The sequence below is a fragment of the Meleagris gallopavo genome, chromosome 2 (assembly GCF_905368555.1).
Source record: "Meleagris gallopavo chromosome 2, MGAL_WU_HG_1.1, whole genome shotgun sequence".
Taxonomy (NCBI): domain Eukaryota; kingdom Metazoa; phylum Chordata; class Aves; order Galliformes; family Phasianidae; genus Meleagris; species Meleagris gallopavo.
This window is the reverse complement of record NC_139405.1, coordinates 85,994,278-86,018,782: the sequence shown is the minus strand read 5'-3', so window position 1 is coordinate 86,018,782 and position 24,505 is coordinate 85,994,278. Positions and strand designations below refer to the sequence as shown.

Sequence of the window (24,505 nt, the reverse complement as noted above, 5' to 3'; positions counted from 1 at the left end):
ATTGGTCATAATCTGGTCATTTTCTTAGTCATAACCAGCTATGGAACACGTAAATAATTTGAAGCAAAAGATCATTTTAGTGCAAAACTCTCTAACAGTTTCTACAATAGCGGGCAACGGCATGGCTTAAATGAGCAGCAGGGAACCGGGCAGGAGAAACACCAGAACAGCACAGAGACCAAGTGATACCCAGAAGAGCATCATTCCCCATATTCTCCCAGCAGATCTGCTCCAGCTTCTGGAGCGCTGAGGAAGCGCTGGCGTTGGCATTTCCCATCTGCCCGAGTCCTGGCACCGCTCAGCAGCGTTGGGGCGAGGCAGCACTTCTCTGCCCGCAGCAGGTGAGCGAGGGCAGGCGGCAGCACAGGAGCTCTGCACCGCAGCCGTAGCGGTGCGGGTAGGGCCGGGCTGGGGCCGCCCGCGGACGGAGCAGCTCTGGACGTACAGAGCCGGCTCCTCTGGAAGGGGATAGCGCTATAGCACTGGCAGCGAACAGGGGGTGCAGAGCTCCTGCTTTGCGTGGAACGTGTCGTTTTAAGCACAATGCACACAAAAAGGAAATAAAATACAAAAACAGGACAGCGTGGCTCTCGTGCAAAATGAAAAGCTTTGCTATGCGATTTCATTACAGAAAAAGGACAACAATAAGGACAAGTACTCAGGTAAAGAGAACAACTTCTGACCTTGAAATTGCGTGCTAAATAAATTACCTCAGAGCGAAAGTGGTGCGTTCTCATAACAGCATCTGTAAGGAAGCAGAGGTCAGGGCTGCGCTCGGGCCGCCGCTCCCCGCCCTCTCACCCCCCGCCCTCCGGCATTTATCTTTAATGCACCCCGAGAAGTTGAGCGCGAAGTTGCGCGGCGCCCCGGGGGCCGCCGGCCCCTCACCCCCTCCCGCCCTCCCGCCGCGTTACACGGGGATGGGCGGCGACGCGGCTGCCGCAGTCCCGGGCCCTCCGCGCGGCGCCGCCGGGCCGCTGCCCGCCTCCTCACCTCGGCTCCGCGAGCGGCCCGAGAAGACGGATTTGATGGGGTGCCTGCCCTTCTGCAGCCTGCGGTGCCAGCAGCAGAAGAATAGAATGGTGGCGATGGTGCCCAACAGCAGCAGGAGCAAGAAGAGGGCGCACTGGATGCTGTAGGGTCTCAGCAGGACCAGGAACGCCGCCGCGATCATGGCTCAGCCGTGCGGCTGCCGCCGTGCGAGCGCGACGGTGCGGGGAGCCGGGCAGCCTCTCCCCCCGGCAGCGGGGCGGGCATCGCTGCCGGCCCTGCGCTGCTGGAGCCGACGGGAGGCGGGGGCGGAGGAGGAGGAGGTGGAGGAGGAGGAGGAGCGGGCGGGCTCGGGGCTGTGACTCAGCAGCGGCAGCGGTTGCGGTGGGGTTTCCCTCCGCGAGGCTCTAAGGAGCGGGCGCGGCGCGCTGGGCGCCCGCGGGCACCGGCGGGTGGGGCGTGCCCCGTATGGCAGCTGGGGGAGGAGGAGGAGGGGAAGAGGAGGAGGAAGAGCCCCGCGGGGAGTGCGCGGCCGCGGCGGCCGGTGACATCACGCGCGGAGCTGCTGCAGAGGGAGGCGGAAAATGGCTGCTGGCAGGTACCCCCGGGCTGGAGCGGGAGGGAACGGGCCAGGTGCCGACAGGTGCGGGAGGCGAAGCGGCGAGAATGGGCGGGAGGGGAGGTGAGCGCCTGGTTCCGAGCCGCGGTTTGTGCCGCAGTACTCAGCGTCCAGGGCGGGCGGTACCATCCGGGCCGGGACCGGGAGGCAGTCTGCGCCTTCACGGGGCGCTGGGGGAGCGCCGTTTTAAACCGCGTTGCTGCGCTCAATGTCGATTCCCGTGCTGAACGTGTATCGGTCTTGGGTGCGAGCACCAGAGGAAGGATTCTGCCCAGGGAGGTTGTGGAGTCTCCTTCTCTGGAGATATTCAAGACCCGCCTGGACACCTACTTGTGCGACCTGGTGTAGGGAACCTGCTTTGGCAGGGGGGTTGGACTCGGTGATCACTGGAGGTCCTTTCCAACCCCTATGACTCTGTGATTCTGGAGCTTTATAGGATAAAGAATGGATCTCCGTGTGGATGTCGGAGTGATGCTGAGGTATCATCGTGCTCTCAGGTGCACGCACGAAAGTGTGCAGACACATCCAGCCTGCGGAAGGTAGAGCAGGAAGGACAGGCAGAGGGAAGCAGGCTGTGGTGGCTGAAATCAGAAGGGAAAATGTGATCGTTATGGTGCAAAATGTCCTTTATCGCTGAGCAAAAGGCATTGTTACTCCTTAAAGTCAGGGAAAACTGTTTTCAGTGGGAGATTCTTGACACCTGCTGTGGCAGCTGGTAGAAGTAATATCTTGACCGTTAGAACTACGCTATTTTACCTCAGGAATTTTATATCGTTTCATAACGTACAGCAGTTTATCTCCACAAAATACACTCTGCCACCTGACTTCTTAACGCGGGCGGTTGCAATCCGGCAGCCTTTGATGTAAAGCTTCCCTTCACTCTCTGGGAGCTGACGAACGCCGCGGGGCTGTGTTGTGTCACGTGACGCCACGCCGAAATCCCCCAGTACCGCAGTACGCTGCAGCACGGCCTTAATGCGGATTACCTGGAGATCACTGTACCGCCACGCGTCACCCGGCTGCACCGCGAGGTGAAGCGCTGTGACGTCCCCAGCCTTGCTGCAGTACCTTGCAGGAACTTCTCAGCACCTGATTTATATTGTTTTATAATGGGATGTTCTGGGAAACGCAGCACAGAGGTGACTGCACAGTAAGTTGCAGAGAACTCGCGCTTGACCGCTGACAAATCTGTAATGCTAGGCTGCTGCCTTCAAGTTTGCAGCTTTTCCTGTCTAAGCCCTAGAGCACATTCATGTCCTGAAGATAACATTGTACTGAGAAGCTATGATAAATTACGTGGCAGCAGCTTAATTTTTTTCATATTCAGGATAGAATTTGGTCTGGTACAAGAAATGCTGACGTGTGGTTTATTCAAAGAGCCACTGCTCCAGGCTTTGGGGCTTACATTCCCATGCACGCCACGCTGCTGCTATGGCTTTCTTTATGCTTATTACTAATGTCTCCTTGTTAAATACTGTGGGATTGCAGTGTGTGGTTAAAACGTTGCTTTTGTAGTGAAGTTTGATGTAGTGGTGAATTAAGTTTGAAGTTTGGGTTTTGGCATTAAAAATAAGCAAGTAATACGTGGCTAGATTATTCCAAATAGTAATTAAGACAAATCATAGTAATTCTTTGAGATATAGTGTTTTTTAATATGAACTTCTTTTCAGAATGTTTTTCAGGGAACATTTCATAAATCTTAAGAATGACAAACAGAGAAGAGAAAAGGAATGAGGAGAGAAGGTTAAAGGAAGCCGTTGGCTCCCACCTGAGATTTGACCTCAGAAGGAGAATCCTGGAGGTGAACAGGAGGTGACTCAGACAAGAAGAAGTGAAAGAAGGTAACAAGTTTTTAAGGCTGACTGCGGAAAGAGCAGATCAGAACAGAGATCTGAGTTGTTAAGAGACTGAGGCAAATCTGACGAGGTTTTACAAATTTGGAACTTAGACCCTGCAGTAAGTACAGGGTTCTGCTATTTCAAGATATGCATGATACGGCTGTACTTTTGCAGTGATATGAGATGGTGGGAGGCAGCATCCTGTGATGCTTGTTTCAGTAGGGCCCACAGAGCAACCGAGCAGCCGCAAAGTCACAGCCATAGCTGAAGTCTGCAGAAGAAGGCTTGGAAGCAGCCTTTTGCTTTAGCAACGCTGAGGGAGGAAGCAGCGAGATGTGCGTGGGCAAGAGGGAGGGGAAGGGAAGGTTCTGCTTCACAGGCTCCACTGAAAAGAAGCGACTTGCAAATATTTGCAGTGAAAAGGGACAGCATAGTACAGGATAATGTTTCTTAGGTTGCAGTCATTCGAGGCAGCTGCTTACCTATTTTTAAAAGTTGTGGGAAGCACGGGAGCAGCAAGCTGTACATTCGAGTTCTCCAGTTTAATGGAAGAATTGAGCAGGGAATGTGATGCAGCAACAGCCATCTTCCTGTCGGAAAACAAGTCAGTGTTGATCTAAAATATTTTTTTTACTCTGTATCTCACAGAATCCTGTTCTGACTTAGCAGTCTTGCCTAGCAGGGCTGAAGGCAGGGATCCTTTCTTCCCTCCCCCCTTGCCCTGTATGCAGAGTTGCAGTGCAGTCTGTTGAGTAGAGCATAGGTTCAGCAGCTCTTAAAAAGAAACTAAGAATCATACCTGAGTACAAGGAGTTAGACTATAAGGAGAAAACAAATTGGAAAAAAAAGAAAAACGGTTGAAAATATCATAGCATTTCAGATGGAGAAACCACATGAACAAAGATTTGCTGACCTCCTGCAGTGTGAGTTGTGGCATTCAAGGGGACTCAGCAGTCTGAGAAGGCATCACTGCTCCTACTGCTTCAGGCCTTCTGGATTTCATTTGACAATTTCAAGGCCCTCTGTATCAACAAGCCAAAAGAAGAAAGTCACATGGTAAATCTGGTGATGCAAACATAAAAATAGGAGATGACATGTGATATTATTTCAGAAGAAAAAATTTTTAGCTGACAAAATAAGTGAAAGGATAAGATCATTTCCTTTCTCTCTTCTGTTCTTCAAGGACTGTTTCTGCTAATTAATTATAATTAAGTAAAGTATTCTGCTTAAATAACAACTGGTTAGAAGGATTCTCTAATCACGTAATACTTCTTAACAAAATATGTAGTAATTTTCTAATCAAGTAGGAACCCAGAAGCAACATAAGTAAATATGGAAAATATCATACTGTGTGTATTAACAACTTCATTCAAAGGCATAATTGACCTTTTCCCCTCAAAATTGTTCTTCAGGGGTCACACACTGTCTTCAGTGTGCTCTCTAGCAATTTAAGTATGATGTATGAGTGTATGTTGCAGGGATTTCTGGTAGATGATTAAACCTTCTAAAATACATTCTTCAGCTGAAAGAATATCAATCTTTATCTTGATAAAAGCATCAGGTTTCAACAATTTGTTATGTGAAATGATGTGTTCTAAATTCAGCAATGCTATTGAAAGTCTTCATTCTGCTGAACTGATTAAATTTTTTGCTCCATACAGTGCTTTGTATGTTTGGTCAGCATATTACTGCTATTTAATTCTAGCAAATTCTAGCACTATCCTTGAAATTTAAGTACATATTATTATTTCAAATCATTTAAAAAGAGAAGCTGAACTGTAAAGGTTACACAATCCACTCAGGACAAAGTGGTTTAATTTAAGTGCTGCGGAATAGTTCTTGGACACGACTGGGAAATTTTGCAGTCTGCAAGTGTTTCAGGTGATGGTGGAAAACCAAGTTCCTGCCTCCTTAATATATGCAGAGGTAATTGTCCTCATTGTGTGAGCTGATGAACCTTCAGAACTTGCTGTTTTATCTTTCTGTTTATTGGACTGGATGTAATCACATGGCATAGGAGCCGTGCAGCTGTCGACTCACAGCATAGAGCATTGCTGGGAAAATGCTGGCAGGAATTCTGTGGGCAAAGATTGACTTTGCAGATAGATGGCTGATTTTGAGCCTAGATAGAAATGTATGTAAAGCTCCTACAGCTTTTTTTTTTTTTTTTTTTTTTTTTTCCCTATTATAGCACTGGTATGCCCGTATGTCCTTGGTTAAAATTTGTTCCCTGTTCATTTTTGGCAGTGTCTGATGTAGCAGTTGTCAATTTGAATATGGTATTGCATCCCAGAGGGAATTGCACTTTATTAGTATTATGTTGCTTAAGGATTGTTTCATACCAATATTGGTCTTTCAGCTATTATATTAATTTATAAAGGTAAGTTGAACTGTGAATGCTAAGATTACATTTAATTTTATAGGAGAAGAAAAAATAGATATAATAAGATCTAAGCTTTTTTTGTTCTCTCAAGGGAATACCTTTCTGTAAATTCTTCTAAGTGCATACAGAACTACTCTTGGTTGCATTAATATTCCCTGAAGTAATTGGACAACATATATGTCTCCTGTTCTAGCTCATGACCTTTAATAGCAATAAGGATTTGTTAATTTTTCTTTTTAACTGGATGGCATCAAGTTCATTCCTCCCCACTGATACACAGCGAAACCAGAGCAATGGAGAAAGATCTTCGGAGTAAAAGAGTGTCATCCAGGCATGACTTCTAGTCTATTATCACTCACCTATGGCAGCCAATAAACACATATGAGTAGAGATAGTTAAGATGCCACTGGATTATTACATACTGACCAGAGATCAAGCATGGAATTTCTAGCTGCTGTTTTCACTTCTATGCTCTTGTAGTTGAATGGATAGTGTTGCTCGTAGTAATGCTTTGGGGCAGCACAGTTTATCAGAATATATGATAGATTATGCTACCAAAAAGAGTAAGATGCCTCCTGTTACAAACTCTCACACCAGTTTGCTAGTGAGTCTGAACACTGCATTAGTTGCAAATAGAAAGTACTTCTGATACTTTTTCAGCCTTTTATATGTTTCTTCAGAGTGTGTTAAGGAAATAGTATTTGGCTGTTACACACAGCAAGTGCACAGCTTTTGCACCTCAGCACAGATTTGCATCTGGTCAAACTTTTCCTGACTGAATAACTTCAATAACTGAAGCCTAGACAATAATCCTCTTATTTTTTACATTTAGTGCCATTTGAGATTCCTGGAATTAGCAACCATCCTTATGAGTATGGAAGAGGATCTTGGCCCTATGTACGATGCTTGTAAGAAAGGGGAGTTGGAAGCTGGCATAACAACGTTGGAATTTAAGATACCTCTGTGCGTTTATTTTTAGGCAACTTAACCGAGCCTTTGAGCATTTGAAATAAGCTGAATTTCTCTCCCCTTGGCTTTGGTTGAATTCAGTAGGGGCTTGGCTCTTTTGAGTGATGGAGGTGCTCCAGGGTGAGGCATTTGCACAGGGAGTTGTGATTAGAGACCCATGGAAGACTTGCACTTCTGAAGTAGTAGCTGAAGACCAAGCACAAAACCACAGAGCACTAGCAATAGTCACCTACATTTGGGCAGCCAAACTGATTCCTAGTTCTCCCTCCAGTGATTACATTAATAACTTAGGTGCCTAGTACACCAGTGACACCTCAATCATAATCTAGAACAGAATCTCATCCTTAAAGCCTAAAAATAATGCCAAATTGCTATCTTTAAATTTATGTAAGTGAACATTATTTTTCACTATTAGCTGAGTAAGTTATTAGAACAAAAGTTAGGTACTCCAGGAGGTATTAAATATATCTGCTTGATAAATTCATTGTTCTTCCTTTACTGTCACTCAGTATTGCACAACAGAAGCATGCAATTTGATGCAGAAATTAGACCATCTCCAATAACTTTCTTCAAACTGGTAATTTAAGCCACAGTCCTGCAAAGGTCTTTGGCATATTTGAGTAGTGATGTTATTTTATAGAACTTCTAGGTTGCTAAAACTGCCAGCACAAAGGATGCTGCCTTGAAAAAGAGTAATTGTTTTGTGACATCCACGGGCCAAACATACGGAATTTAGCAAGTGGGACAAGATACAGGCCAAATTCTGTATGTAACTGTGTAGATTCCAAATGCTACTGTGACTTTGGAATCAATGAGACATTCTGTGCAAATAAGGCTAGGTGATGTTGCTTAACTATGAATAGCATTGCTTCTTAAAAGTATCTGTGATTATTCTGAGGCTGGTTGTACTAGGGTAATAATCTACAGCCAGGAGGTGAGCTGCTAGTAGTAAGAATCACAGTGTTTTATCTCTCCTGTCAGTGGAAGACAAATGGGTCATTTCTGCATATTGAAAGTTACAGAAATGTTCTGATACCTGCTCCCTAAGGTTTCCAGCTGATTTTCAAATACCGAATGCAAGAATATCTGTACTATATATCTGTACTTTTAAGTCATGCTTTCCCACAAAATGACTAAGATATTACACAGAAAATATTCTGAGCAATAACAATGCTTCAATATTCTAACACTGTCTAATTCCATTGAAATCATTAGTCAATCTTCCTTTGGCTTCACGGTAGTAAGATTAGAAGCTACAGAAGGTCATATAATGCATTTAAATACGGTCGTATTTTCCATAATAACTTTGTTACAGAAAACCAGGAATTCTGGTACTTCAGTGCAGGCCAGGAGTTTCATGTCAACAGTGTGCTTAATGTCCTGACAATTTCAGTGTAAAATGCCATCATCAAAATAACTCACACCAAATCTGATGCTGCTATTCATCATGCTGAAGTGAACTAAATAGTGAGATAAATGAATTTCTAGTCCAGTAAATGTTTGGGGGTTTGTTTGTTTTTGTGGTTGGTTGGTTTTGAATTTTGGAGTTTTTGTTGTTGTTTTTTGTTCCTCCTTTCTCTCCTCCCCCTGAAAAACTGGGATTGACAATGGCTGAACGTAGAGGGTAGACCGTACAAAATGCTAGTACTTTATTAGGAGACTGTGCTTTCACGGTTGCAGTACAGTTTCTTGTTTTGCTGAAATTAGTGGCAAAGCCCTATTTTAAGCCGCGGTAGAATCAGACCCATCGAGTAGGCCTACAATTTCATGTTGTAAATGTGTCATACTTTACACTGCATTACTGAAAGGAAAGAGAAATAATGATCTCAGCATGCCATCTGCCAACTCAATCTGAATGGAACAGAGTATGTCACTCAAAGGGTGAGATATGTCTTTAAATGACTTTTGTGGGGATTTTTGTTGTTGTTCTGTCTTTTGGGGTTGCTTAGTAACAGTATTCTGTGTGCAAATTTGTAGCATCTGTGCAGAATGCAAGATGTTAACACGTTTGTTAAAATTAAGTCCAGTTAGCGTTTCCTCTGCTGAGCTTTACAATTAAATGGCTGCTTCTGTATTTTTTCCCTCTACAAATCACTTTATTTTAGAAAAAGACGTGTCTTTGGACAGTGTCAAATCATAAGTTAACATTTCAGTACTTCTCAAATAAGTAGCCAGTGTTTTCAAATGGAGAAGACAGCAGAATTAAGCAACTTGAACACAAGCTGCTTTGAGAGGCTGTGTAATTCTGTCTCTGTGGTCAGTAGCTGCGCTCTGGGAAACGTGAGCAGTCATATGTCTTCCAATCAAACCACTGAATAAAGCTCTTACAGTCCAAAATCGTACTCGATGACTTGCAGAACTGTGTAGGAAAGATTTAAAACAGAGAACCAATCAGACACACTTTAGCAGACTTCATCCTTTTAGCTTCATATAGCATGAGGTCAATTGGAATCTATCCCTCAGCTTCAAATTAATATAGAGTGGCTTGGAGCAAGCCAACTTCTATAAAGACACAGCTTAGCCCCATATGGTCACTGAATGATAGTCAGTGGAGAGAAATAGGCTCTCACAGACAGTAGGTCATCTGCTCTCTCAGATGCATATTTTAGGGTGAGATGAATCACCTCTCTTTCTGCAGAGGTGGGGAGAGCCAAGTGTGACTAGACAACCTCACATTTTTAAGGCTAGTGAAAGTAAAATGAGTCTTGCTCCACATTACTTTATTTCTATTTTTTTGTGGTGATACAGTATATTTCACCTTTGGTCTGTTTTGGCAAAGAAAACGTTTTACAGAGAGGCATCTGAAGTCCTTAGACAAGTGAGAGGGCAGTTGAGAAAATGCTGCTGGACTTCTCTTCCAGTAAGTGAAATATTTTTCTGTTCCTTTTTTTCATTAGGAACATTTTGTTCTACCTTTCCATTCTCTTTAATCACAGGCTGGAGATGATGCCAGCAGACAGTTAGATATTATCCCCAGGGTCCCTGAGTTGTCGTAATAAATTCTGTTAAAATATATAGTTTGATTAATGTGTACTGAGGGAGCTGAGGCCATACCTTCAATAACAGAAAAATGCTAACACTAACTATTGCACTCTGTTCCTTTTATTTGGCAAAAAAAATAGTTCTGTCATTTTATATGTAAGGTAAGCAGCTAAGCTGATGCCTGGAGGAGCTGCAGCAAAGGAGAGGCACCTGGCCAGCCTGTTATTCCCTTGAACTGCCCTCCTGCCTTAGCATCCTCAAAGCAGCAGAAGTAGCAGGGCTGAGTGCAGGCCTCATAAAGCTGCCAAGGAGCTTTCTGACTCCTTGCAAGAGCTAAGGGAATGGATATGTCTCATTTCTGCTCCCATGACTCTGTGAAATCTATTCCTAATTTCCCTCTGAATCCAATGTAGCTTATATTTTAACTTGGCAGCTGTTAAGACACGTAGTGAAATCAGTTTCTCTGTTTACTAGTACACCCTCCCACCATAGGCAAAAATCTTGACAGCTCGAAAGAGCTTTATAGATGATTTAAACAAATTACTGAGCTCTGAGCCCTGCAATGTTCATGGTGAAAATTCTCCCTAGCTTTGACGAGCAGATTGGATTTGTCAGCACTTCCTGTTTGTCCTGCCATCTTGTCCTGGGGCTCTTTTCATGGATCCAGGTGTATGAGGCCCATGCATATCTCTTTCTTCTCCTTCACCTTGGATAGGTTGTATAGTGTAAAGTCTGAGAGGGATTATACGTGCCGCATACCACACAGTGTCCACAGCTGCCCCAAGCAACATCTGTGGGCTCTGAACATCCAGAAATCCACATATCAATTGATCTTACTAAGCTCCAGAGCTCTGGGCAATCATGACTGATCTTTCAGGATTTGAATCACTTGTGCATTCAGTGCTTACCTGGAACTGGCAAGTAACCCCTCACTAGCTCAGACCACAAACATCAGAAAGTATTTGTCTCAGTACAAAGTAAGGGATACAACACAGCTACATTCTGTTAGAGGATGGCAGGGAAACACAAAAAAGCACGAGTTGGTTAATCAGCTGTTAGTCTAAGCACATTGACAGCTCTGACTTTGCTGCAAGTCTCTTGACATGATATGGACTTTTAGGGGAGTAATGGAGGAGCTCACAACTGCCAAAGGCCAAACAACAGAAAGGAGTAAAAGTCTGTTGGCTGAATCTGCCATGTGATTCTGGAAGTTAACACCTTCATGCTGAAGATGAAAAAATATTGATGTTGCATGTATGGTTTGTTTTAAATCTAATATATTGTTGTTTGAACCAACATCCCATTTAATTTTGAATCTTACCTATTCAAGTCTGAAACTTTTCTTCCTTTGGCTTCTGCCTTGTCTGCGTGTTTATTCATTTGAATGATTCCATTCTGTGCAGTGAGAATCCTCTCAGTGTGGATAAGTGACAGAATTGGGCCTCTGGTGATTTATGCTGGGCATAGGCTGTCTCCTCTCCAGAATTTACATGGGATAGATTTTTCTTTAAACAAAATTAATGTGAATTCTTGCAAACATAGTCTCCTTTCTTTAGCAGTTCAGTGGTTAACAATCCTTCTGCTGTCACACTAAACACATTCTGCAGAAAAGCATGATTTAATATACTTTTTAATGACCATTTCTTAGGCAGTTTACCTCTTTTTATCAGTTAACATGCTGACAAGTGCACAGTTGTCTTACGCAAATTAACAAGTTCACCTCTGCACGAAAAGCCAGCTCTTGGAGGCATAGCATAGACATCATGAATAGTGGTGAGCTGAGCTTCTGCAGATAAATGGACATTGCTTCTTCCAGCACTGCAGACAGATTTTCTCACTTTGACATAACAGCCCCCACTTAATTCTCTCCTAGCTCCGAGTTCCCTTTTTGGCAGCATCTGTGTGAGGCACTGTATTTTCTTCTGACTGATCGAGGCCAAATAAATCACAAATCTCACTGTCACTTCTGGGAATTCTTGAGTTTGCAGCTCTGTGACCTGACAGGCCAAATCATGTGTTTGTTGGAAAGAAGACCAAGGTTTGACAAAATCAGTTTATTTGTTTCAAGAATTTTAAAATGGAAGATATCTTCTCTGAGTATAGTATGAGCTTTTTACATTTTCAATAGAATTTAATAACTCTTTGAAAGGGTAGATAACAGCAGGAGGGGAAATGGTTTTAAGTTGAGGGAGGGAGGATTTAGGTTGGATGTCAGGGGGAAGTTCTTTACAGAGAGAGTGGTGAGGTGCTGGAACAGGCTGCCCAGAGAGGTTGTGGATGCCCCGTCCCTGGAGGTGTTCAAGGCCAGATTGGATGGGGCCCTGGGCACCTGGTCTAGTATTAAATGGGGAGGTTGGTGGCCCTGCCTGTGGCAGGGGGGTTGGAGCTTTGTGATCCTTAGGTCCCTTCCAACCCTGGCCATTCTGTGATTCTGTAATAATGTATATTACATTATTCACTTTTGTGTGAGGTGTATCAACTTAATTAGAAAAACAGAACACCAAGTATTACTTATTTCCTTCTCCTAGTCTAGAGCATTAGTGCTTTAAAAAGTGTTAAAATTAGCCCTTAGCTTTAACAGTATTGTTTCATGTAGGCAGAAGATTTATCTGTGAATTTGGGTCTGCATTCTCATTGTTGCTGTTACACTTCAGTCAGCAGAGCTGACTTCCACCCCTCAGCCTATAGTTTCTTCAGTACATGAAGTTTTCCACTGTCAGAATGTGTCATACTTCATCCAGTCAGTTGTCTTCAGTTGTTCTGGGCTATTTTTTGGGCTGCAATTGTCAATTGTAGTCCACAAGATGACTAATACCGTCCTGGAAGTCACACATCCCTTTTAACAGCACATGGAACCAGTGCTTTCCTTCATTCTAGAGGAAGTTTGGTCATAGCTGTATCTTTTGGTCTGAGGAGGCTGGATGGTCACTGACACTGAAAACTTTTGTTAAGGTAAATGTGGTAATAGACATCGTGGGGAGGAGATCAATTAGGTGTGATAGTAACGTGGAAGCAGTGGTTCTATAAGTTAAAAGCTGTTTACTGCAAATATTTTTTGAGATAATTTTCTTTCTGATGTTGATATATTGAGCAGACCATTTCCATCTTTCAGGGAAGATAAAACATGCTGCTTGGCTAGGTTTCACTTCTTTATCCAAAATATTTTCATAGAACAGTTATCACAATCCAGGAATAAGAACTTATTGAGGGGAAGGGGTTTAAAGTATTCTTGTAACATTCCTGTGGCATGATGCAATAACAGTTATTTTTCCTATGACACCCTACAGGCTGTCTGTATGACAAGAAAACCATTTAAAATGAAAAAATTCACACTGTTTGATTTTATAAATGACAACTCACTGCAAATTGGAGAGACATCATGGATTCAGAATCTTCCCAGTGATGACAGTGAACTAGAAGGATTTCTGAAACCAAATGAACATGTGCTGGTAAACTGGCCTGTGGCAGAAAGAAAGACAGAAAAGCATCTAGTGAAAGTTGTATACATGAGTGGTGAGTGCAGAGGCAGAGCATTTGTCTGATAATAGATTTTAATCTAATTGTGAAGTTTTGCTACGTAGTTTTCTGTGCTTTGGTCTCTTTTTCAATTTGCTTCAGATGACCCCCAAGAATTGGTAGAAATGATGCAAAAGATACTACAAGAGGATGAAATTACGAAAATACAAGTGCTTGGAAAAGGCAAGAGGAAGAGGATAGAAATGATATTCTCAGAAAGCGAAGACAGTGACCTGGGTAAAGAACAGGTGAGTTTCTGCCTTTTAAGTGCCAGAAATTGGCATGCCCGTAACATAATGAAACAGACCCAAAATATTGATTCTTCACAGTATAATGCAATGAATATGGATAGTAAAGGCAATCTTCATGTGATTACCCAGCAAAATAAGCTGCTGGAGCAGTTAGGCCCATAGATTTTCTCTTTCACTGTTCAGAGAGGGAAGTATTATTCAAGACTTCGGGGCCTACAGGAAAGCAGGAGAGGAACTTTTTACAAGGGCAGGTAATGATGTGACAAGTGCTCGTGGCTTTATATTGAAAGAGGAGAGATTTAGACTACAGCTATGGAAGAGAGCAGTGAGGCACTGGCACAGGCTGCCTGGAGAAGCTGTGGATGTCCCATCCCTGGAGGTGTTCAAGGCTGGGTTGGATGGGGTGTGGATAACCTGGTCTAGTGGAACGTGTAACTGCCCAGGTAGGCAGTTGGAACTGGATGATCTGTAAGTTTCCTTCCAACCAAAAGCCTTCTGTGATTTTTGTGATCCTGTTTACTCCAATGGCACAGGTGTCTGACTACATCAGAGATAGAGACTGGGTTTGCTGAGCTTTGCATTGTGCTGAAATGTGCAGTGACATAGTGTGGGGAAAGACATATATTACTGACTTTTTATTATGATTTATTTTTCATAAATACTGCTAATGTTATGTGCAGAGTGAATAAAAGTTCATGATATGCCATGAGATTACAGTGAAAGTCTCTGTATGACTGCAAAGATGCTATTATGCTCTTGTTCATAGCAGAAGATGATGAAGCATATAAAAAGAAAAAAAGCATTTCAGGCATCTGCTCCTGCCAGCATCCTGAGTCAACTTGAAACGTCTTTAATTAACAAACAGGTAAACATCTCATTTTCAGCAATTTTAATCTACTAAGCAAAAGCAAACTGAGGTGTTTTAGTAAAGATAACAGTTCTGAAAGATACTGCCATAAAAATTGGTGAATGGAGAATAGAGAACAATTCCTAGCAGTTATGTATTATTTTAACATTTCATTTTGAATTTTAATAGCAGTGGTAATATTTATATTCTGTGACAAGTATTATTATAATGCACCAAGTCAGCTTATACATTCTGTGTATGAAGAGAATATTTTAATTCAGCTAGATATTTGAACATTGGGTTTAAAGTTGTTGCTGTAGATAGCACTAAGTTTTGGGTTTTTTTAATTTATTTATTGTTTTTGTTTTGTTTTGTTTTGTTTTTTCAGAGAGAACCATATTCAGGAAGCAACTTTCTATGCAGTGAAAGCAGCAGTGATGATGAAGAGCCTTTATTTCAATTATCCAAGGTGGAACTGTGTGCCAAAATAAAAAGTCTCAAGAGGAAGCTGACAGACACCATGAGAGAAAACTGCCGCCTGAGGCAGTCCCTGGTGATGCTTCAAGGTACAATCAGGGGAATTTTTTGATCAAAAGGGAAACCTGGAGGTCATGAAAAGCTTGATTTATAGGAGACTCTCTAAAGGGAAATTGTGGATGCTCGAGCACTTGATGTGATCAAGGTCTACTGTTAGCACCAAAGTCTTTAATACATAGGAACATTTAATTCCAGCAGCACTGGATTTAAAAACAAAAACAAACAAACAAACAAACAAACAAACAAAAAACTATCTTCTGTGGAGGCCATGAGATCATAGTAAGAAATGGAAAATGTAACTCCTGTTGGTTGTTTTGAAGAAATGTCTGTATGCCATATATAACCATCAGCTTAGCTTAAATAGTCCACTGACCAGTCCAACATACCCTGTTTTTTAAGCTTTTTGAGTTTTTCTCGATCAACTGAGATTTTCTTTATTCTCGAATGATTTGATTTCTAATTACTTTAGAAATTCCTCATTACTGATAATCTGAACTCATTTTGGTACGAAAAATTTAGTCCTTTTCCAGAATATTTTTACATCTATTTTTTTAATAAATGAACCCTTAATCATGGTCATTTCTGAAGTCCCTCTTACTTTTCTTGTCCCTTACTCCGGAGCAGCCGAAACAGGATCTGAAATTTTAATACATTAGTGGAGGAATAAGGTTGAAAGATTTGCTGCTCCCCTTGCCAGCTTCCTTACAGCATCCTTAGACTGCCTAATGTTTCTTTGTCAAACAATTTTGGAAGCACTTACCAGTTTCTTTGACCATCTAACTCTATTGCATGTTGTTCACCTTCACATGAATCATTCATCTCCACCTTTCTGAATGTTATTTTTAAACATTTTGTTAGTCTGACAACTTTCCTTGTATATTTAGGCTCATTTCCCTTGCATCTTGCGCAATTCTATTAGTCTTTTACACTGCTTTCTAATAATTTAGTGTTTCTTTGCCCCTTGCATCCTTTTTGTTCTGCTGAACTAATTATTAAAGAACTAAATAAAAATTTGTTTTTGGAAGTAAATGTTGTTCAGAGAAAGAACATGCAAAATATATCTTCTATAAACTAAAAAAAAAAAGAAAAAAAAGAACAGAAAAGAAATAGCAAGCTTAGTGCCCCAATGGGCATGAACTAATGATTTTTCTCAGCAGTGCAGAGAGCTAGTCTACATATTCCAAAAGCAGAGGCCAGATCTTCCTGGATGGGGACAGCAGAACAAAAGAAAGTATTTGAGAGAATAGAAACAGAGTGTGCTAAAGCATCGTTGCTGATCACTTGGACTCTTTTTGCAGTATGACTAACTAACTGCAAAAATATATATGCTTATTTAATGAGTCTGAAAGTTTTAATTCTCATTTTATCCATCAATTTGATTTTATTTCAGTGTTGCCACAGGCAGTCACTCATTTCGAGGAACTGGTAGGGATGGCTGAAGCACTGCTCAAAGGGGGAGTGACAACATCTACATCCAGTCTTCATTCACATGCTGTTTGGAAAGCATCTAACAACTCTTTAGCAGATGTGTATGCAGCTATGCATAGTAACTCCAGCTCACCAATATCTTCGAATTTGGAAGATGAGGAGCAACCAACTGAAAAACAGGTCAGTTAGAAGGCAATTTCAAGCATAAGAAAACCAAATCTTAATACACTAGAAACTTTATTGTTGCAGTATAATGAAATTAAGCATTGGTAAATGTCATTTTATCAGCATGCTCCTTTTGTACTGATGGCTCTTTCCATGAGAAACACTGGGCTTAGTTCAGCATGCTGGTACGCTCTCAAACTAATGTGAGTGGTTTTCCGTGTCTGTAAGTAAGGGTAGAATGTCAATGCATGAATTAAATACTGAGATCCAGAGAGAATTCCTCCCTATTGCTTTGGATTCCAAAGGGGAAAAGATGTGTTTCAGGGATAGCTTTAAGAAAAATGCCAGCAATTTGTCAAAACTGTTAATAAATAAATAGAGACTTTTGTGTTACTACTTTTGTTCCAGACAGTTAAGTAGAAATACAGATATATACATAGTTACTGAATAAAGCTGTTCATCAGTTCTCCATGCTTGTAACAAAGCATAGCTGAGAGCTCTGAGCCACAGAGGCTGTAAAGAATAAAGAAGACTCACGAGAAAGAACAGTTAGCGGGGTACCAAAAAACAATGAAATCTGTTAAGAATTATCAAGGTATCATGCTTTGATTATATATTGCAAAATACAAAATCTGATCTCTGAAGAGATATAAATTTTCTAAGCAACCTAGACTTGCCTTGATAGAAGTGATTCAAAATTGCACATTAGAGATTTCAAATATTTTCTGTGCATCTGTGGTGTGCAGAAATTGCTCTCAAAGCCTAGGACCAGATGTCACAGTTCTTAGGGCATGTCTGCTCAGAGGCAGAAATATTAGTTGGGCATAGTGCCATGCTCCCGAAGCTGTACAGATTGCAAGCCAGAACTGGATCGCATCCAGCCTGCATGGAGTGCAAACAGAAGGATTTAGATATGTCTGAAAATGTCCTGTCTCCACTAGTGAGTAATAAGGGCTGCTTGATGAACTGTTTGCTATTATGTATAGGGATCTTTGGTCTGGTACATGCTTGCTTCTGAAAAAAGCATCTATACTTGTGTACAGTTCCAAACACTGAACGGTGTGCAAGTTTGAAAATTGATCTCAATTGCAGTTTGTGGAGGGATTACTTTTGAAATTGTGGTAAAAGAAAGAAAAGACACTTTCAAAAATAAAAAAGACAATACTGTATATAATTTGAAGTGAACTGCAACAGTTATGTCAATGACCAATTTTGTTTTCCAGTTCAAGATTGAGAAGTGGCAAATCGCACTTTGTAACAAGAGCAAACCTCAGAAGTTTATAAACGACTTGATGCAAGCACTTTATACCCACGAATACATGGCTACACACAGCCTGACAGGTGCAAAGTCATCCTCTTCAAAGGATAAAGCAGCGAAACCAGCTATGAATCAGAATGAAGTTCAGGAAATCATAGGTGATAACTTGTTAACGTTACTCAATATGGCACTGATTTGACAGAGGGCTGTCTCTGACGGAGGGTCACTAATACTAAACAGCTATTCTACTCAGGTTATGTGTTGTTTTACATTTCCTTCTTTGTCTCCATGTTGGTTTTTTTTCAGTCCATCTGTTAGGAACTCTGTCAGTGAAATGCTAAGTAGTTGTACTTCTGTTGTGTGGATTTTGTGTTGTAAGTGACTACTCAGGAACAGTGATATTGTCACTTTAGATTTTAAAGGGCTAACATGCAGTGGTTGAACTTGGACCATGGCAATAACAGGTAAAGAAAATGGAAGGCAAAGAGAAGACACACTCAGATAAAATTTAAAACAATGTCTGTTCTATTCTGAAGTTGGTGAACATTAAACATTTTGACATTTTAAACACTGCTTGAGGCAAAATGAGATACTAAGTATGGGAGACAGGAACAGGGATCAAAGAATCAAGCAAAATTTGTTTTATGCTGAGGTTTAAGGCAGAAAATGTTTGGTGAATAGGATAGACAACCAGTTCAGATGCAAGTAGCTGATTTAAAGCAAACAGTGTTTGGGGAGCACATGAAACTTGATTTTTACTTGATTCACACCTGTAGCTTAATGCTTTAACAACATAGCCCAAATTCCTGTACCAGAATCCCTCCCCCATGGTAATTCCCTCAGACTACGCCAGTTCACTCAGTTCCCTTCCCAGTTTGTCTTCATTTCCTGTACCTTATTCCAGTTTTGTTGAAGTTGGCTGGCAGTTTCAAAAGTTATCAATAGGATACTGATGATACAGTTGTGTAAGCCTCTTTTCCTTGAAAAGATACCCAGAGAAAGAGGCCGAAAAGTAGAACAGAGAAGGAAGGACTGTATAAAATAGTGAAAATTTAGAGGAGGTAAGATGAGACAATTTCAGAATGCAGTATAAGAAAAATGAATAAGATTTATTGGGAAGATCTACTAGTAACTTTTCTAAGGGGAAAGAGCTAGGCAAAACTGAACAAGGAAGCAGGGAAGACATTGAATACTGTGTCCTGTACAGAGTTCAGTGATGAGGGGAACCTATCTGAGAAGTAAAAGAAGTTTGTTAAGAGAAATGAGAATGTTCCTGAATTCAGAAAAGTGTCAACATTATGGAGGAGGAGAAGAAAAATAAGAAAGTATTTCTGGGAATTCTAGGAAATGAAAGAGGAGGAAAAAAAATCAAGGGAAGTGAAGATGATAAAGGAACTTCATTAATTGCTGATTTTAGGTCCTGCTAATGCTGCACTCAAAAAAGCTAGATGAAAAATAGAAGGGAAAATTGTGTAAAGGAGGTATTATCTGAAAATGCAAAATTAATGAACAAAAACTGTAAGATTCAGAGGTATGAAAACTTGCATGGATAGGAATACACTTGTGCTGGAAGCTCTTGTTCCTTTTGAGTAAGCCAAGAACAAGCATGGAAATATGCAAGACAGAGAGAAAAGCAAAGTAGATGAAGTAGTGAATAAAGACAGAACAGTAACTAGAGCTGAAGCTGAAGTAGTTAGAAATTTCAAAGATGCAATAAGTGCATTCTAGATCATGGATCTGTGGCTTCCCTCTTTTGGTGGACTCATATATGCCATCTCTTTACTTATTTTGCAGGAATTACAAAACAGTTGTTTCCAAACACAGATGATGCTTTAATTAGGCGAATGATGGGACAAAAACTGAACAATTGCACCAAGAAGCCAATTTTAAGCAAAGATCTTAACTCAGGTGCTTTTCAGAAGCATGGTTTTTGGTAAGTCTTATATATATACTGTAGCCCGCAATGTGGATTTCCATGTACTGCCCTGTAGTAACAAAAACTAAAAGCAATCTTAAATTTATCATGAAGATACATGTTCACATATGCATTGCCAAATAGGTTAATATTTTTATAACCTTGTACAAAGAGTACATAATTCTAAAACAGTGCAGCTTGGCATTACAGCACAGAAAGATTGTTCATTCTACATACAGCATCAAAAATTACAGAAGACAGAAGTAAATGCATGGCGTTACTTTGATCAATGCATATTTCAGATTTACCATTATCTGCCTTTCTTATCATTTTCTATAGACTCTTCATAGGCCAGGCAATGCCATTTTCATGACAACTGTTGTGCCTTAATTAACCTACAAGTAAAGATAGATAAAATAGTTACCCATTTAGCACCTGCTGATAAAATTACTGTAGGATAGCTGAACTAACATTCTTTTACCAACAGAAAAGTTTAAATTATCAAGGTAAGAAATTATTAGTTAACATCTTTCTTATTATAGGCATATTTAACCCTGTGAACAAGACTAATCGAAAATTGCTGAATTCATCTCTATTGTCAATCAGATATTTGTGTAGTACAGTTTCCACATGTATGAAACATATATCACAATAGTTGGGGTTGAGAAGGACATCTGAAGTTTGTCTGTTCAAACCCCTGCTGTTCAAAGCAGGATTACCTAGACCATATTTTCAAAGCTGTCTTCAGCTGGGCTTTGAACATACCCAAGGATAGTGCTCCAACATCTCTCCAGGGAACCTGTGCCAGTGCTGAGATACCTCTCACAGTGGAAAAATGTTCATAAGTTCAAGTTGTCTATAAGCCTTTGTAACAAAAACCGTATTTAGTGAGAGTGTGCAGATGCATCTGAAGCCCCTGTAGAGAAAAATATCCTATATATATTAGATTGTATGTATACATATACTATGCATACACCATCCCCCCCCTCCAGAGGAGTATAGATAAATCTTCTGGGAATGATGGGAGAAACAGTATAAGAGATTAGAATCAGTCAGACAGGGAGAACAGATTTGTTCTTAGATTTTCCATGTAAAATATTGTTTCTTTATGATTTAGTTACAGAATGCACGTTTCAAATACATATTTACAGCTATAATTTACTATAAAACAAAACTGAAGATATTTGATTATGATACAAACACCACTGTTTGAAAAGTAGCAGTGCTTTACTATTAAAATTCCTCTCTAAACCACCTTCTTCGTGGACCACCAGATGTCTATGAATTACTACTTGAGAAATACTCAGATAATATCTATTGGAAGAATGCACGCACACAGGTTTTCTCGTCTGGAAACAGTAAACAAATGTACCAGCCTACCTAGAATACAGTTTACAATGTTAATGTTTTTCTCCTACCCTTCATAAAACAAAGGTCCTCTGTATTTGTAACATATAGAGTGCCTTGATTCACTGTACTACCCTTCCTTGCCCTTGACCTAGAAGATAAAAATAACAGTGTAGAAGGACAGGCTTAGTCTTCTCTGAAAAAATTAAATGCTAAGTACAGTATATTTATTTTCTTTGTCTTTATCAGATGAATCCACAAATGTTGTGAGTTCTTGTGTGTTCCCATGTACAGGCCCGGTATTCCTGGAGTCCTGGCAGGAGAATCTTGAGCTAGCACAGATACAGTTCTGACTTGCTTTTTAATACTGCCTTGAAGACCTTTCAATTTAAACTTGATATCTTAAAATAAAAATGTGTTTGTCTATTGTTCATATGTGCTTATGCAAAATTCATTCCAGTATCCACTGAAATCAAGGCAAATACTGTCTGCGTAGTCTCTCTTGAATGGATGCTTTCTAGAATTCATTTGTAATGGTTTAATTTTACACCTGTTCAGAATCTCTTCACTCTAAAGGCATTTAAACACTGTGTAACCAATCATCTCCAGGGTAATGGTGGTGTTTCATTTAACTCAGGCGGCACAAATTTTCTCTGTAGGAAAATCATGAAAATTTAAGTGCTCACAGTCTCAAAGTTCCACTTTGATTCACTTAAAGAAGAAATCCTACTGTGCAGGGCCTTAGTCACAACTTATAACTTAATAACAAATCGGTTATAAGCTGTCAAACTGGTGATACTGCAGTTATGATCTCCTCATTCCCTGTTCACCATACAGAATACAGGTATGAATTTGGATTAAAGTCTGAGACAGACTACTGTAGTCTCAGATCCATTAGGCTGAGGTGAAACAATGAAAAAGGGTATGTGTGAATGCAGAAAACTAGTTAACCAGCTAATAAACTCTGCTGCTTGGAAACTAAGAACAGTAGTAATTGCACATTTAATGTTAACATTGCACACTCAGTTATAAACTGTCTTGACAGTGGTTCAGCAGCTGCTCCTCAGGGCATCATCCCTTTGGCTGTTCCTCCCAGCACGCAAGACCAGCAGGATGATGATACAACAGCTGCTAATGCACAAATTCAGCAGAGCCACAGCCATCTGACTCCTCCACCTCTCAGCACCCAAGATGAGCAGGAGCGTTTCAAACCTACTTCTGAGGTGGAGTCTCATCTCTCCAGAAGCTCACAAGCGCCCTCTGCCAACCAGGGTTGTGGACAGGATCTCAGGAATTCAGACAAGGAATAACAGAATGTACTTCATGCCAGCTCAAGTTCCCGTTGGAGATGAAGGAATAATATAAAATTAAAATGAAATAATATTTATTGGGCCTAGCACTATCGGACAGAAATACTGCAAGCAGAGTAGAAGCTTGGGAGACAATTCCTCAAGAGAAAATCCCTCAGCTTAGGAAAAATGAAGGCATATTAATATATTTGGCTTTCAGGTATTATTAAATAAATGCATGTTATACTGTAATTCAAAGATATATAAACTTGATCCAAAGAATACAAGAACTGCTCCCCTTAGTTAGAAAAACACCATATTATTTAAAGTAACACCAAGAGAATTTGTAAGAGGATCCTTAATGCCCTTGCTTTCACCTTGACAGCTGATGGAAAAACCGCTTTACTGACCAGAGAAAGCTATTACATATTGATACAAAAGAGATACAGAAGTATGAAAAGAAAGACAATAAATATTTGAGGATGCTGTTAACTTAGAAGGAACAAAAAATCTCAGGGCAGTGAAACTATACTTCCTGAGATGTCTGCAAGAAAGAAACAGCTCATTTTTAACCTCCAGAAGTTGGAAAGGCAATGAAAGAAACCTCATTCTTTCTTAGCTCAGGAAAGAGTTCCCTAGGATATCTTGCTTGGTTGTGGAGGCCATGGCTTCCCTCATAGGCTTTTTGATGCCAATGCTTTGGTTTGGCAGCTCTCATTCTCTCTTCCCTGACCTCTGGGTCCAGAAGATAAAGGTAACAGTTCCCCCAGCCAAAAAATGGAAGATAATCTCTGGAAAGCAGCTAGTAAAGGACAGAGCTGCCAGCTCTTTCTCTGTATGTCTAGATTTTGATACACTGCTGTTGGATTAGAGAGTAAGTGGAGAGGTAGATCTTGTTCCTCACGGGGTTGGCACCAGAAGTCCTCCATCAGCTGGGTAGTTCCTCTTGAGCTGTGACATCATTGTCCCAGGGGCACAACTAGCAGTCATGAATCCTGTAATTGCCTGAGAAGGATGAGGAATGGTACATTTTTTTTCCTTTGTGGACTCATTCTGGTTTGTTCTGTAGTGTGGGAAAGAGAGAACGCTTGGATTATAGCTTTCACACTTGAAGGTATTTCTTTCAGAACAGAGAGTACTAACAGTTAAATCTATTTCATACTTGGCAAACAAGCAACTAATGAATCAAGATGGAAAAAAAAAATAAATAAGATGACTAACTTCATTTGAGGACTTCTAGAACTAGAAACAGTATAAGGGTGAATGCAAGGAAAAAAATCAGAAGGTAAGGTTAGCAACTGAATACCTCTGAAAGAGAAGTGCTGCAAACCTTCCTTTATTAGAACAATGCACTAGTAAAATACACTGTAGAGAAGACTTGTGGATGGGATGGGGGATAAAAGTGATCTACTAGCCTCGTTCATTTCTCATGTCTATCAATTCCTTATAAATAGGATTAAGATGAAAGCAAATAGGACAATGTGATGTAAATTCCACCTCACTGCCATGCATCAAATGTAACTGAAGGATGTTTGCTATTATATATATATTTTGTATATGTATCTGTATATACAGCATACAAGAATGTATATAATTAATCATATTTTTGAAGCAGATTTCTATCGAATAAAATGAAACATTACTATGTCTTAGTTCTTTTTTTAAAACCAAAGGTAAATAGGGAGGACGATGTGAAGAGTCCATTCCTCTCTCTTCCCTGAAATATTTGACTGACGTTATCCCATGGCATAAAATAAGATAAATAGCTTTTACCCAAGTAACAGAAAAGCTGCACTTGGTGCAAGATGACTGCAAAGGAAGAAAGTATGACTGGTCTTCCAAAATAGCATGGACAAACTCAGAGAACACAAAATTGAAGACTAAATTCCAGCTTAGAAACTACAGAAGTAACAGAAGGAAAGGAGAAGGCAGAACAGTTGAATACTGCTCCCAAATTTTGCAGTAAAATCAAAATTAATTGGCAATGTGTAAATGTGTCATGTCACATAGTGCAAAATTCTGATATGCATGATAGAGGACACATTATCTTCATTACTCAGCACCAGAGAAGGCTGACAGCTATTGCAGGAAAGCATAAAGCAATACGACTGCATAGCATTTAGAGAGACTACTGGAGATTCAGTACTGAAAATAAAGCAAGTAACTCTAAA

At 40.7% G+C, this 24,505-nt stretch overlaps 2 protein-coding genes across 31 annotated transcripts in view; one reads left to right on the top strand and one right to left on the bottom strand.

Annotated features, from left to right (window-relative positions):
- The window catches only part of DST (dystonin), a 297,979-nt gene extending 296,646 nt beyond the window's left edge, over positions 1-1,333 (bottom strand). For 19 of the 26 annotated variants that reach the window (XM_085217868.1, XM_085217869.1, XM_085217848.1 and 16 more), the window contains exons 1-2: positions 994-1,333; positions 684-745 (exon numbers count right to left, since the gene is read on the bottom strand). In XM_085217868.1, coding sequence (XP_085073994.1) covers positions 684-745; positions 994-1,174 — 243 coding nt within the window. In that variant the 5' untranslated portion in view covers positions 1,175-1,333. The remainder of the gene's footprint in view (positions 1-683; positions 746-993) is intronic. The other 7 variants (XM_085217852.1, XM_085217871.1, XM_085217877.1 and 4 more) reach the window with 3 other exon arrangements.
- A 25-nt stretch (positions 1,334-1,358) lies between these two features.
- On the top strand, positions 1,359-23,979 carry BEND6 (BEN domain containing 6). Of its 5 annotated transcripts, none has more exons than XM_019613232.3 (11): positions 1,359-1,588; positions 3,280-3,450; positions 4,320-4,503; positions 13,069-13,294; positions 13,400-13,545; positions 14,318-14,413; positions 14,784-14,961; positions 16,323-16,540; positions 17,749-17,941; positions 19,578-19,716; positions 22,091-23,979. In XM_019613232.3, the coding sequence occupies exons 3-11, from the start codon at positions 4,501-4,503 to the stop codon at positions 22,353-22,355; spliced, it is 1,464 nt and encodes a 487-aa protein (XP_019468777.1). In that variant the 5' UTR covers positions 1,359-1,588; positions 3,280-3,450; positions 4,320-4,500; the 3' UTR covers positions 22,356-23,979. The 5 variants fall into 5 exon arrangements, with proteins under 5 accessions (XP_019468777.1, XP_019468775.1, XP_019468778.1 ...); XM_019613230.3 differs by having other exon boundaries at positions 14,315-14,413; XM_019613231.3 differs by lacking the exon at positions 1,359-1,588 and adding an exon at positions 1,651-2,759 and having other exon boundaries at positions 14,315-14,413.
- Positions 23,980-24,505: the final 526 nt, after the last annotated feature.

Bases quoted from the DNA above. Each gene is read 5' to 3' on its own strand.
- BEND6 (XM_019613230.3), top strand. The intron at 13,546-14,314 runs GTGAGTTTCTGC...TCTTGTTCATAG, and splicing joins GTGACCTGGGTAAAGAACAG to CAGAAGATGATGAAGCATAT. The intron at 14,414-14,783 runs GTAAACATCTCA...TTGTTTTTTCAG, and splicing joins CGTCTTTAATTAACAAACAG to AGAGAACCATATTCAGGAAG.